Raw genomic sequence first — 15,487 nt, forward strand, 5'->3', positions numbered from 1 at the left:
AACCAAGCCCGGGATGCAAAGTGCTTGGAATTCTCCAGGCTGAGAATTCCCATCAAGCTGAGGAAAGCACTGACACCCAAGATTAATGCTGGGTGTTTTCTGCTCAAGTGGGGTATTTTTGCAGGTGGAGGCTCCCCTCCTTGAGGGGAACTTGTGTTTCTCAAAACAGCCAGGACATTTATTGCAATTTCCATTGCAGCAGAGGGCTGCTGTTCCAGGAAAATTTATTGTAGGTGTAAAACCAATTGGTTGGAACACTCAGGGAAGGGGGAAGTCATCCTTCATGGCAGGAAAATGGGACAGGAAGAAAATATGCTTCATTCTAAACATACTATACAGTACTTTCTCTAAATATTTGAACATTCCTCTCTGGCCTCCAAGCATTGTAGGAGAATGGATTTACAGAGCAGAGCTGAACTGGCAGAGAGGGAGCTCCTTGGCACAATAATGGATGTGCACTCCACCATTTCCTATTTACATCAACACTCACAAGAGGTCAAATAAACAAAGGGGCCTAAAAATTAAACATCAGTGCCTTTAAGGTGGTGGTAAAACCCATTTTCATGGCCAGATTACATCAGCTTTTGTACTGGATGTAGAATAGGCAGACATATCTGATATTCTTGGAATAGTGAATAAAATCTGCAGAGTAGATAATTGAAAAATAGCCTCTACTGCTGTTTGCAAGAGGGTAAAAAAGGCCATTTCTGTGGCGCAGCTTGTCTCTGCTTTGGGGCACAATAAAAAATCAGAAATATTAAAAGAAATTGTAAAGATGCAAAGGACATGATCACAATCAATGCCAGGCAATACAGGCATTCCTTCTTCTACAAGAAAAAGGTCTTGTCATGAGAATTTAATATAAATTCTGTCATGTTGGCAAGACAGGTTGACATAGGTAACAGAGGCTCATACACTTAATTTCCCCTACTTTCCTTTTTAGTGAAGACCTGCATCTGATTTGATTTGAACATTTGCAATATAAAAAATTAACTGGTGAGCAGATGACAGATATATTTGTGAACACTGACAGATATAAAACAGGTAAATGAGAACCTTGGCACTGAAAGGGTAATTTCTAATAGAAGTGGTCACTTCTGATGGAAACAGATTCCCTCACACATGAGTCTGCATTTGTCCTGCTAAATTTTACTAACTGTGACAACGTGAAATCTTTGTTGGGAAGGTTTGTATATAAAAAAGAATTACTATAATCACAGGTTGAGCTACAAGGTGGTTTGAAGTGCCTGATGAGCTGGGCTCACCTGAACACAAAACTCATCCATAGGCTATGAATAAATATTTATGTCCAGCTACAAAACCAGAATTAGAATAAATTGGAGCTGCTTTGTTCCTACTCTTCTCCACCAGAGATTTTGGAGTGTGAAATTCCCACTGAAATTTCCAAGGAGCTCAGTGTGAACTCACCATTATGTTCAGCAGCTCTAAACTGCTGTCAGCAAAATAAACAATAATTAGTAAAATTTAAGAAAGAAGGAGATAAAATTCCACTAAACAAAAATGCACAGCACCCACAAGACACTACATAAAGCACAGACAAGGGTTCCCAGATTTTGGCACTCAATCAATTCACATCACTGGAGATGAATCCAACCCTCTGCTCTGTTCACCATTCATTAAGTACCCACTCTGTCTGGTTTGGGCCTTCAACTCTTGGGCCATTTAATTTTTAATGATGTGGAATATTTGTGGTCTTCTATTTCCTGTCAGAAACCTCAGATTTTTAACAGTCCAAACCATTGTAACAATATAAATCATCTTCCTGAAAACTACTATCACCTGCTAAACTGGGAGATAAAAGCTTACACTGAGGATGGGGCATTCTCTTACCTTATCATAAAAAAAGGTGAATTCAAAAAACAGGTTACTGGAGAGCCCACAGAGATTTTGCCTCCTGGGAAAGCAATCTGAGGGGTAAACAGGGTTAAAAAAACTTCCTTGTACTACCTGCACACAAATGATTTTTTTTTAAGGAGCAAGTAATTCCACAGAGTCATGGAATAGTGTGAGTGGGAACACACCTCCATGATCCTCTAATGCAAATTCTCAACTGACTGACTGCACTTCAGGCAACAGGCTGGACCTCTCCAGATTTACCTCCTTTCCAAAAATAAAGAAATGATCCAGAAGCCATTTGTCATTTCCAGTAATTGCAAAGTGCCTCTTCCTATGGAGTGCTGGAAAAATACTAAAAGGGCAAATGGCAGCCCCACAGATGTTACACCATGGGCTCTGCTGCCATAAATCCATTGGCACCACACAAAAGCCACAATAGTTATGAATTTATTTTAGGCCCTTTTTTCCGGTCCAAGCATTATGTTATTAAAGGTGTTACACAACTGCGGGCACTTGAAGGTTTTCACTCCTGATTTGGCAACCACAACCTCTCTTTTCATCCATGGGTGAGTTAAATCCATATTCCCCATGGATGAGCCAGTTTTGTTTGACTGACATTCCTCTGCTGCCAGTTGGATGAGTCAAATCCAGGCTGACCCCTGGAGCAAGGGACCAGAACCCCTCCAGGAGGGTTTGGTTCCTCTCTCCAGGAAGGTGTGGCTGCACTGTTCTCACCACGTTTCCTGCCTTCAAACCCACCCCAGAGCACTGGAGATGATGCAAAGTGTGGCTTGAATGAAAATGCAGGGACCCCAGACAAAGGTGGAAGGAAATGTGACACCCTAATTTACTCCTGGGCTGTTCTCACTGTGTTTCCTGCCTCCAAAGCCACTCCAGAGCACTGGAGATGATGCAGAGTGTGGTAGAAGGACAATGCAGACACCCCAGACTGAGGTGGAAGGAAATATGGCAACCTGATTTACTCCTGGGCTGCTCCAGCATTGTTGTCACTGTGTTTCCTGCCTCCAAAACCCAATCCAAGCACTGGAGATGGTGCAAAGTGTGGCTGAAGGATAACACAGAGACCCGAGACAAAGGCAGAAGGAAATGTGCCAATGTAATTTACTCCTGGGCTGCTCCAGCACTGTTCTCACCATGTTTCCTGCCTTCAAACCCACTCCAAAGCACTGGAGATGATGCAAAGTGTGGCTGAAGACCCCAAACAAAGGTGGAAGGAAATGTGCCAACGTGATTCAATCCTGTGTGGCATTCATATTCTCTGATAAAATCCTTTCACCCAGGATTTTTATACTGGGAAGCTGAGAAGCCTCAGAGAAAAGAAAAACAATTCTTGTCTCATTTGCTTCTCCTGTGTTGTGCTCATGTGGAATGTGTTTGGAGATTGTTCACCCACAGGTGATTGTTTTGTTGGATTCTGCTGGGAGTTGTTTTCACTCTTTGGCCAGTCAGGGCCAAGCTGTGTCAGGGCTCTGGAGAGTGTCAGGAGTTTTCATTATTATCTTTTTAGCCTTCTGTCTGTATCCTTTCTGTATTCTTAAGTATAGATTAGTATTCTTTAATATAATATAGTATTATAAAGTAACAAATTAGCTTTCTGAGGACATGGAGTCAGATCCATCATTCCTGCCCTCACTGAGGCATTCCCAGCAAATCCAACACTCCTGGGCTGCTCCAGCACTGTTCTCACCATGTTTCCTGCTTCCAAAACCACTCCAAGCACTGGAGATGATGCAAAGTGGGGCTGAAGGACAATGCAGAGAGCCCAGACAAAGGTGGAAGGAAATGCACCAACGTAATTTACTCCTGGGCTGCTCCTGCCAGACTCTGACTCAACTCCTACTTTCTAGAAACGCCACCCCAGCCCAATGCATCCTCTTCCTCTGACAGTGGGAAAAACTGAGTTGATTCCTCAGGCATTGCTCACACACACACTGAGAATCCCGGGATAATCTGGGGCTTTCTGGCTGGTTTTAAACAAGATCAAGTCCAAAATGACCTGGCTGTGGGAGCTCAGCCCTCATTCCACAGAATTGGCTGTCAGGGTGGTGAGGACTTTTAGGAACTGCTCAACACCTCCCAGGATCAAAACTTCATTACTCACCAAACTGCCAGGTATTATTTTAGACAGTGCCAGCCCATCCCACACACTGATTTTGTGAGTAACACTGAAATATTGCAGCCCACCAGGCAAACAATACAGAATATTCCTAGAAAACCTACTTTTACACCAAAATTCACAGTAGGAAAGACTGAAGCCAAGCAAATCTGCTGGGTAAATAATGTACATTACATAACTTTGCTGGAACTATTTTTCCTTCCAGTTGGAAATTCAATTTTATTTTTAAAAAAATAGCATTAAAGCTGGAATGTTAATTAGTATTCTTTATGAAACGAAACATTCCCATTTTAACCTTCAATGGACATTGAATTCTCCTGTTTCCCTGTGTCAAGAAATTATCAGTGCAGTCCAGAAATCTCCTGGGTTGCTTGTGCTCTGCTTTGTTGCTTACACTGACTGAGGGAACACCAAATCCTGCTCAGGACTTGCTCAAAAACTCATGGCCAACGTTCTCTGCCAATCTCCTGATGCAGATCAGCCCAGACTGTGGCTGGGGATGATGCAGGATAAAAAGATAAGAGAGGATATTTACAGTTTTAGGCACTCAACCATCCATAATTGACAGGTATTGGCTCAGTCCTCACATGGAAAATAAGCTTTTTTTATTCCTGTTAATAACAAAGAGCATGAATATCAATCCTTTAAGGACCATAAGACTTTCAAAATAATATTTGGGAAGCATTATGGTCCTTACAATATTTATACAATAACATTTTGAAAGTGTCAGATAGCTAAAAGAATAAAAAACCAAAACAGCTAAACAACCCTGAATATGTTTTTAAAGGATTTAAGGAATTTGTTTAAAGATTTGTATTTTTTTTCCTCTAGGGATTTCCTATTTATATAAATAAGTTTTCAGAGCCCTTTTTTGTGGAATATATGAAAGAGAAAAAGCAGAATTCTCAGTAACACAATGGGTTCACCTGTACTGTGATTTGATAATGCTGAGGACCAGGCCAGGAGCAGAAGGTGGCAGCTCTTGCCCTGTTATCTGAGAGTCACAGTGTGACAATGCCAGAGACACCCCGAAATACATGGGGGAAATAAAAAACAAATCAGTAAACCCTGAGAGAAAAACAACAGCAAAAGTTCAGAGCAGCAAAGATAAAAATATTTAGCCAACAGTACAAGCTTCAGACAAAAAATGCCTAAAGGAACATGAAAAATATTTAGAGTATTTTAACAGAGGTGAATATGTAGCAAGGAAAAAAAAACAGCAGTCAAAAAATCAACTTCAGCTATGGACAACAGGACAAAAAATAGCAAATGGAAGGTGAATACAACAAAAAAATATTCTTTTTAATAGGAACTGCTAGAAAGTGAATGTATTATCAGGGGAGAGGTGTCACCTGAGTCATTTAAGACTGGAGAAGACAAAACCTGGAAAAAGTATTACAGCAAATATAAATATACATAGCAGTGATTACTCTGCCTTAGAAAGAAATGACCCTAAAGGTTCTTTTCCATCCATGATTTCCAAGACTCTCTGAAATATGAGAAATGTTCCACTTGGTGTCTGTGGCAATTCCCTAACCCAACCCTATTTGTGTTAGAACACAGGGCACTGCTAGGAAAAGGCTTCTTACCAACAGAGAAGGATATTTTGGGGATGGGAAGCACTGAACAGTGCCCAGCTGTGGTGAGCTCAGCAGAGAGATCGTGGCAGGAGGAGAAACCCTGGCTCTGAGCTCACTGGCACTTTGCTGGAGCCACAGTGCATGGGAGAGGCTCAGCTTTGGGCTGGAAATGACTTTGAGCAGGCTGACCTGGAACAGAGGCTGGACAGAGCTAGAGAATAAAGCAGGGATTGATTCCAAGGATCTCCTCCATGGATGCACCTTGGGCAGCACCAGAGCCCAGCCAGGGCTGCACCCAGGATGACCCAAAATGGCCCCAAAATGCACGAGCGCTCCCGGGGTCTCTCCCTGGGATCAGCTCTGCTCCATTTGCACCTTGCAGTTCATTGTCCCAGCCCAGCTTTAGCCCAGGCACTCCCACCCTGCTTGTTTTTCTCTCTCCAGCCCACGGGGTTTGTGCTCCTGGGCTGAGATTTGGCTCATTTGTCCTTGGTGCCCAGCTGGAGCAGGAATTGTTTTGTCTCCCTGCTCTGTGCACAGAGCTCACCATGCCCTGATGTGAAGCTCAGACCCACACACTGAAGCAGCACAGAATCTGAAAATATAAAAGCTAAACCTGAGGCATCAGAGAAAGCACCTGAATCCAACTTCCACAGCCATAGAGCAGTGCCTGGTGCCTGGGATGCCCCTCTGCCCTGGCAGAATGCTGCAGCAGAGCAGCAGCACAGCCAGGCTGCAGCCAGCACTGGGGGCCAGGCACAATCAGGTCATTGAATCCAGGGGATTGCTCACAATGGAAGGATGAGTGCAGAATCAATTATCCTCCCTTCTCCTGGAGCTGGACACATCTCTGCCTCTGGACAATGGGATTCACTGCTGCATCTCTCTGCTCACTAATGGCAGCAGGAAATTTTTATTTTGACGTCATGATACTCCCACTTTTTTGTGCCTTTCTGATTCTGAGCCATTCCCTTGGAGCTCCTACGAAATATCCTCAACTTCAGTTCCTTTTGTTCCCTTGGTCCAGTTTTACCCTTTTTTTCTGATTTCAGTGCTCTGATTTTAATTTCATGCTGTTTTTCTTGGAACTGGGGGAAGGAAGTTGATTGGCTTTACATGTGAAAACCAGAATTTCAAGCATCACATGTTCTTCCTTGTAACTACCAGAAGAGAAATGGAGCTCTACTGATCAAATCTGCCCCTCTAACTCAGCAAAAGTTGGTTGTAGCCCACTGCAGAACTGCCAGCTCAGATTTACTCATCCAAAAACTATTCAGCTGACAACTGGAGGGTTTCCACAGCACCACCACACTTTGCACTGATAGACTTAATGGAAAATTAGGAAAACACTTCAGGGGCTGCAGGAGCAACAACTGCAGCATGCCTCTGTAGCCAAGACAAAAGAACTGCTTCTCAACTGTTCTGAAGTGGGTTTTTCTTGCTTTTCCCCAGTTTTGTTCGCTCAAGCTATGAAATGGGGCAATCTTGACCTTCTAACCCCATGTAATCTTCCCAAAAAGTCATTATTCATCGTGGCTTTATTTCTGGAAAAGCAATAGAAAGTCTTTAATGCAAGGACAGTCATCAACTTCAACACCCATTTATTTCTTTACCATTTCTAAAGATCATGAATTCCATTCCACTCATCCTTTATTCTGTGAGCTGAGGTATTGATAAATACTCCCCTCCAGTAGGGGATTCAGCACCAAGGAGAATCACAGGATGATTTAGAGGTCACCTGGCCCAATCCTACCTCAGATATTAAAGGAAGCAGAGAACATTTCCTTGCTGCCATTCCAGGCTCTACCCAGGATAAAAAACTCAGGAGAGTCTTTATTAATTTGCTCCCTGTGACCTGAGTTATGTTCCCTCAACATCATCTCTCCCAGGTTCCTATGGATCTTAAGAAACCACAGACACAGCAATTTTTAGGTGGAAATCTTGGACTGGGTACTTTTAAATTTAGGGTTTTATTCCCTTCAAAATCTCTTAAAAAAAAAAAAAAAAGGTAGTGAATAATCCACATTTCTCTTGGCCTTGTATACAACTGAGAGGATCAGAGACTCAACAAAAAAAAGGGAATACTCCTTTGAAGATGAACAATAAACAAGAGAATCAAATGACCTGAAAGTGGTTTCAAATTCTCCACTGAAGTGGCACTGAGACATAAATGTCATTTTTAATTTGTTAAGTTAAATAAAATTGCTGAGAAGGAGCTGGAGGAATTACTGACGTATTTCTGTATAAATGTGTGTGCACTGCTTGCACAACATCACCACGTCCCAGCATTTAAAGCCTGGCTCCACATAAGGTGGAAACTCCCTTTTTCCAAAGAATCACATGGAAAAGTCCAAGAGGCCATGAGTACAAATCACTCCTGGGGACATTCCAATTGGGCACAAGAGGAAAACTTTTCGAGAGAACAACCAGCCATTGGAACCATCCCCCAAGGAAAAGTGGTGAATTCCCAAACCCTGGTCACTTTTAAGATTTGGCATAAAGGGTTCTGGGTCAGCTTGTCTAGACTGTGCCTTTGCCAAGGAAGGTTGGACCAGGTGATCCTTGAGGTCCCTTCCACCCTGCTGCTGTGGGGTTCTGTGAATTGAGAAATTCAACTGGCTGCTGTCTGCTTACAGCTCAGGATAAATGAAGATTTGCTGCCACCTATATGTTGCTTTTCTCATGGATTAATTAAAAACAAAAATTCTAAAATAAAACCCACCTGTAGGATCTGGGTAGGTATGCAAACTCTACAGCATAATGTATTTTTTTAATGAAATAACCCTTCATAATTTGGCAAAAAATACAATCATGGCAATAAAGAACCACCATTGAGCCCTGTAATTTCTTTCATTAAAAGGTGTGAGTCAAAATGCTGTGCATCTGCATTTCCCTAGGATATTTTATGGCCAGGTATTCTTTTAAAGCCTGGCAGTAGTTTTACTTCCAATTTTTTCTCTTATGTTTGCACAGAATGCCTTCAGCTTGCATGCTGTTACAGCACTTTTGGCATGGGAGAAAAGAGAATCAAAAAGTAAAGTAAATGGAAGGAAAAATAAGATTTATCTTTAGTTTTCTAAAGGAAACAAAACCAGAATTGCAGATGCTGTGAATGAGCCAGCTGTGGTTAATCCTACAGAGGTTTTCAGCTGCTCATCTAAATACTTAGATTAGGATTTAGAAACAGAGAATGGAAGAGGATCCAGACAAATACCTGCTGTATTTGCACTGCAGTTTTTCACTGTATTACCTCTGTAATCCAGTGGTAATTCCCCCTGTATTACCACTGTAATTTTTCATTATTTAAAATGCTCAATCACTTTAACCAAAACCTGCAGGACTTGGCTGAAGGGAAATAAAAGTTTTGCAAGAGCCAGGCCTGATATTGTGGGTGTTTATCTGGAGTCTCTATTCCTCCCTGTGACCTCCAGGAGTCCCAGCAGCCCTGCTGGGTTCTGTGGGTGCTTCCAGGAGCTCAGCAGGGACCCACATGCTCTGCTGGGGGGTTGTGAGGTCCCCAGGACGAGGTGAGAGATGAGAACTTGACTCCATGTTTCAGAAGGCTGATTTGTTATTTTAGGATATTATATTAAATTAAAAGAAATGCTAAACTAAAACTTTACTAAAGAAAGAGAAAGGAGACATCAGAAGGCAAAACAAGAATGATAATGAAAACTCATGACTGACTGCTCTGAGTCCAACACAGCTGATGGTGATTGGCCATTCATTAAAAACAATTCACATGTTTGGATAAACAAGCTCCAGATCACATTCCAGAGAAGCAAACCATGGAGAAGCTGAGGCTTCTCCTCTTGCCAGGAGAAGAAATCCTGGCAAAGGGCTTTTTCAGAAAATATCCCAGTGACACTGCTGGCTGCAGCTCCCACTGCCCGGCAGGAATGAATAAGGAAAGGGCTCTGCTTAGGAAAGGGCTCCCTCTCCTGCTCCTGCTGAGACCAAAGCAGCTCTGGGAGCAAAGGGAATCGTTCCCAATCCCTCCCTGCCTGCAGGGATGGAGCACAGCCAGGATGGCAGCACATCCTGTGGGTCACCCCCCTTCCAGCCCAGCTTCTCCAAAGGTTGGGAAGTGCCAGCATGTCCAAACACATCTGAGTGAACCACAGAATTACAAAGTTGTTTAGGTTGGAAAAGATCTCTCAGGTCATCGAGTCCAACCAGTATTGCCCTGGTCACCACCATACCCTGTCCCCAAGTGCCACATCCACACTGCTTCTGAGCACTTCCAGGGGTGGTGACTCCATCACTGCCCTGGGCAGCCTGTTCCAAGGCTGACCATCATTTCAGTGAAGAAATCTTCCCTGATATCCAAACTAAATCTCCCCTGACACAGCTTGAGCCCATTTCTCCTCCTCCTGTCCCTGTTCCCTGGGAGCAGAGCCTGAACCCCCTGGCTGTCCCCTCCTGTCAGGAGTTGTGCAGAGCCACAAGGTCCCTCCATGAGCCTCCTTTTCTGCAGGCTGAGCTCCCTCAGCCACTCCTGGTGCTCCAGACCCTTCCCCAGCTCTGTTCCTTTCTCTGGACTTGCTCCAGCACCTCAAAGTCTTTCTTGTCATGAGGGGTCCAAAAGTGACTCCAGAATTTGAGGTGTGGTCTCACCAGTGCTGAGTACAGGGGACAATCCCTGCCCTGGCCCTGCTGCCACTCTATTGCTGACCCAGGCCAGGTGCCATTGGCCACCTGGGCACTCCTGGCTGAGTTCAGCCACTGTCACCAGCACCCCCAGGTCCCTTCCCCACCTGCTTTCCCAAAGCCGTGGTGCTGGCTGGGATTGTTGTGACCCCCATGTAGGACCCAGCTGCTAAAAAGTGAGGTTTGTATCAGACTTTTCACTGGTTTTCAGCAACAGTCTTCTCAGGGAATTCCTTCCAGGGAACTCCACCACACCTCTGAGGCTCACCCATAATGAACTGTTCATTCATTGATTAGCCAATATCAGGAATACACTCAATATTCTCAGCTTTGCTGGGGAGCTGCCAAAGGCCACTGAAGCTCTCTTCTCTACCTCAATTATTGCTGAGTGAGAGGAAAAAATCACCCTGGGAGTGGGAAGGATGAAGGGATGGGGCAGCACTACCTTATAGGATGAAACCAGAGCTTTAAGACTTTAGACTGTGGTACTTTGGCCCATTACATGTTAATCTTTCACAAATTAAATGAATGTGGAATGCTGACACTGTGGAATGCTCTTTTCAGCCAATTTTTGGTTCCAGATAGGAAGGAGGTGCCACTCCTGGCCCATCTGCAGCTCCAGCACACCCCCAGTTTGATGATTCCCACAGCCCCTAACTTATAAATGTACTTAGACCTAATGTGTAATTGCTTCCTTCTCAATAGGGCCTTCACTTATGGTACCTCAGTAAGAAATTAAACTGGAAAACAAAATAGCAATAATAATTTTAAGAAATCAGTGTTAGTGTATAAATTTAAAAAATGCTGCATCTCCCACTCTTAAATTTTACCCAGAAAAAAAAAAATTAAAAACCTCAATTGAGAACATAAAAGAGAGAAAAGCCAAAAATATATAGTTGGAGGTCTCAGAGGGAGACAGTTCTTAAAATTTTATACCAAGAAATAGTGCAGAAAAATAATAAAAACTGGTTTAGCATAAAATCCCCAGAAATACTCTCACCTGTGGCCTGACAACCGACTCTCAGTTTTCCTGAGGGATCTTTCCTTCTTCTCTCTCCCAGCCCCCAAATGTCTGTGAGGAACATTCACTTTAAGGCTTTTCTCACTGCTGTCTGCACCAGAGCTTGGAAGAGATTTCTTCTCTTCTGTCTTGGCCCTCTCTCTCTCAGACAGCAGCTTGGACAAAAAGTCCTCTGGATCTTTGGGGCTGTTCCTTGGTTTTTCAGAGGCAGAGCTGCTGTGTGAGCTCAGCACAGTCCTCGATGCCAATTCCAGGTGGGATTTTGTTGGAGATGCTTTGCTGTCCTGCAGATCAGGGCCTGGGACACTCAGGTCATGCTCTTCATGCTCCTCATCCCTGGGCTGGGCTGGGCTGCTGATGCTCGTGGATCTTTTGGAAATCCTCCTTTTTTGGGGATCCTGGAAGAAAGTGCCATGAAAGCCACTGATTAAAATGTCACCTTTATCTCTAAATAAACACAAAAAGCAAAGGAAAGTTCTAGCACTGATTTCTGAGCTGACCTATTCATTCATTTTTAGGAACCAGGACCTGTTCATTCATTTTTAGGAACCAGGACCTATTCATTCATTTTTAGGAACCAGCTTAGAGAGTAAATCAGATTATTAAAAAGTCAGGAATAAAATAAGACAACCACTTTCACTTACAATTTGACCAGTATTAAAGATGCTGCCTACCATTAAAACATGTTCTCCATGGTATTACCAAGAACAACAACAAATTACCTCCTAAAAGCCTAATTTTGGGATTGTATCCAGCTCAGGAAACCAAGACATATAAAATATTTTACTGGCATCTACCACTACAGGTATCTAGTCTTTACTTCTAAATCAGAGATATTTACTAATATCCAACTAATTCGTTGAATTTCCAGATGCTCTTTAATACTACCTAAATGTCACAGTTAAATATTTTAATTTCTCATTATCACAGGCTTAATTTTACATTGGAAAAGTCCCTGTCATTATAAAAAGAAGCATAAAGGAAAAAAAAAGGCAAGAATTTTTTAACCATGCTTTGAAAGCACTTCTTGATGGAATATGGTCAGATTTGATCAATTCAGGAAAATATTTTCAACTGAAAGCAATTTTCAGTTCCAAACTGCTAGTGATTAAATGTGGAGTCTTGGAAAAACCAGAGTAAAACAGACACTGTGAAGGTAACAAAGCAATTCCCACAGGAAAATGGAAAACCAAATCTGCCAAGAGGTCTCAAGAATGATCCAGGAATTCAGTGAGCTGAGATCACAGCCATGCAGGGGGTGGCTGCCTGCAGTGCTTTTATCTGAAATTCTGAATGAAGCACAACAATTTCCCTAACTTACCCCTTCTTTCCAGCCTGCAGATTTAATTTCTGCATTAACATGCAGAAGCCATTGAACATTATTTGCAAGTGACTTTTTTACCCCAGCAGGCTGGATCTAAAACCCATGGGCAAGCCAAACATTTTGTAAAGTGTTGGGAATCACCTCTGGTGAGCTTGCCACTGGTCCAGCCGTCATTCCTCTGGCAATGAGACCAGCCCTGGGTCTGGACTTCTCCTTCCCTGTGGATTTCAGCTCCTCAGAAATCACAGCTGCTTTTAAATCCTCTCGACTGTCTTTTAACTTCTTGTCCCAAGCACAGGGTAAGGGACTGCTGTGGGTTGTCCCTGTGTGGCATTTTTCACCTCTGTGCTGATGTTTTCTGGGTGGAGGGATTTTATCCAGTGGGTTCTCAGCATCATACCTAGAGGGAAGAAAGAAGAAAAGCTTGAAACAGCAAAGTTATGCACAAGTGAATTAATAAAACCAGCTAATTAGAGCACTGCTGTCAAATTAAGTTACATTTTACTTTGAAATGGAAATCAAATGCAGTCACTTTTCCCCTAAACACCTGGATGTAGGACTGGAGGACATTATTTCATCATTCTTACCTGTCACAATGGGTTCTAATATGGGTAACACCATCCCATGCTTACTTATTTTGATGTAAAAAGGGTTCAAAATGAGAGAGGGGAAATTTACATTGGATATTGGGAAGAAATTCTTCTCTGTGAGGGTGGGGAGGCCCTGGCACAGGTGCCCAGAGAAGCTGTGGCTGCCCCTGGATCCCTGGAAGTGCCCAAGGCCAGGTTGGGCAGGGTTTGGACCAACCTGGGATAGTGGAAGGTGTCCCTGCCCATGGCAGAGGGGTGGAATGAGATGAGCTTTTAGCTCCCTTCCAGCCCAATCCATTCTGTGATTGTATGATTGTGAATCGTAGCAGAAAGTTAAATTTATTTTTTATATCAGACAGGTCCTAAGCTACAACCTGCTCCTTCTCCATGTTTGAAAATTTGTTAACACTTTTGCTCACATCCTCTGTTCTCCTGTTACTTAGACTGACTCTACTGACCCCTCTCACCCTTTTCCAGCTATAGAACATTTATTTTAATCCAAAAACAAAAGCACTTTTGTGATGGCAATTATTTTACTGCATAATTCCCAACTCCGTGTCCATTTATAAATTTATAAATTCTGTCTAACTCAAAACCACTCGCCTTCCTTAACACAAGGAGACAAGTCCCTGAAGTTGTTTTCCCTCTGGGATGTTTTCCTCCATCCTAATTCATTGTAAAGCAACTCCATAAGTTGAACCATCTTGTATCACAAACCTGTTCCTTTTATTTAACCCATTTTTCCAGGAGTGTGTCTCGTGTGGTGAGGACACGCTGTGTGTGATGGGTGTGATGCCTTGTGCAGGCTGCCCTAGAGCAGAGGCTGGGCAGAGCTAAAGAATAAAGCAGGGATTGATTCCAAGGATCTCCTCCATGGATGCACCTTGGGCAGCACCAGAGCCCAGCCAGGGCTGCCCCCAAGATGACCCAAAATGGCCCCAAAATGCACGAGCGCTCCCGGGGTCTCTCCCTGGGATCAGCTCTGCTCCATTTGCACCTTGCAGTTCATTGTCCCAGCCCAGCTTTAGCCCAGGCACTCCCACCCTGCTTGTTTTTCTCTCTCCAGCCCACGGGGTTTGTGCTCCTGGGCTGAGATTTGGCTCATTTGTCCTTGGTGCCCAGCTGGAGCAGGAATTGTTTTGTCTCCCTGCTCTGTGCACAGAGCTCACCATGCCCTGATGTGAAGCTCAGACCCACACACTAAAGCAGCACAGAACCTGAAAATATAAAAGCTGAAACCTGAGGCATCGTGGATGTAAACTGAAGGGAGGCTGATCTGCCTCTGGAATCATCAGGAAAAGTAAGGACAGCTACTCCCAACCCAGCTCCACATAACCCCTCACTGCCAAGGGGTGCTGGCTCAGAGGCTGCTTTAAGTCACAGACACTGACAGCAAGAGCAAAGTTAAAAGCAAATCAGACTCATCAATAATGAACCAGTGCACAGTTCTGTCTGATTAAAGTCTCCACCCCTGACAGCATGGTTAAAAGTCACACAGAGGTTGAAATGAACACTGATTTCAGGCATTGGCTGGCTGACCTTGGCAATCCCTGGTTTCCCCTTGCCCACAGGGGATGGCAATGGTGAGGGTGAGCCTCAGGGCAGAGGGCAGGGTTAGGTGGGATATTGGGAAGAAATTCTTCCCTGTGAGGGTGGGGAGGCCCTGGCACAGGGTGCCCAGAGAAGCTGGGGCTGCCCCTGGATCCCTGGGAGTGTGCAAGGCCAGGTTGGATGGGGCTTGGAGTAGCCTGGGATGGAATGAGATGATCTTGAAGGTCCCTTCCAACATTAACACCACTGGGCACTGCTGTGCCCTCCCAGGGCAGGGTCAGGGACTGAAAGAGATCTATGAAAGGGAAAGAAAAAGAGATTAAAAAAACCCAAAAAGAGTAATAAAGAAAAAAGAAAGGAGAGAGGAGAGGGAAGAGGGGGGAAGAGGAAAGAGAAGAGAAGAGAAGAGAAGAGAAAGAAGAGAAGAGAAGAGAAGAGAAGAGAAGAGAAGAGAAGAGAAGAGAAGAGAAGAGAAGAAGAGAAGAGAAGAGAAGAGAAGAGAAGAGAAGAGAAGAGAAGAGAAGAGAAGAGAAGAGAAGAGAAGAGAGGAGAGGAGAGGAGAGGAGAGGAGAGGAGAGGAGAGGAGAGGAGGAGAGGAGAGGAGAGGAGAGGAGAGGAGAGGAGAGGAGAGGAGAGGAGAGGAGAGGAGAGGAGAGGAGAGGAGAGGAGAGGAGAGGAGAGGAGAGGAGAGGAGAGGAGAGGAGAGGAGAGGAGAGGAGAGGAGAGGGAGAGGAGAGGAGAGGAGAGGAGAGGAGAGGAGAGGAGAGGAGAGGAGAG

The 15,487-nt window shown here is 44.0% G+C and overlaps 1 protein-coding gene across 1 annotated transcript in view; it reads right to left on the reverse strand.

Annotated features, from left to right (window-relative positions):
- MINDY4 (MINDY lysine 48 deubiquitinase 4) overlaps window positions 1–15,487 on the reverse strand; it is a 76,333-nt gene that overhangs the window by 56,483 nt on the left and 4,363 nt on the right. Inside the window, exons 4-5 of the mRNA XM_059838707.1 lie at window positions 12,711–12,969; window positions 11,225–11,643 (exon numbers count right to left, since the gene is read on the reverse strand). Coding sequence (XP_059694690.1) covers window positions 11,225–11,643; window positions 12,711–12,969 — 678 coding nt within the window. The remainder of the gene's footprint in view (window positions 1–11,224; window positions 11,644–12,710; window positions 12,970–15,487) is intronic.

This window comes from Haemorhous mexicanus, chromosome 1, assembly GCF_027477595.1.
Source record: "Haemorhous mexicanus isolate bHaeMex1 chromosome 1, bHaeMex1.pri, whole genome shotgun sequence".
Classification (NCBI taxonomy): Eukaryota; Metazoa; Chordata; class Aves; order Passeriformes; family Fringillidae; genus Haemorhous; species Haemorhous mexicanus.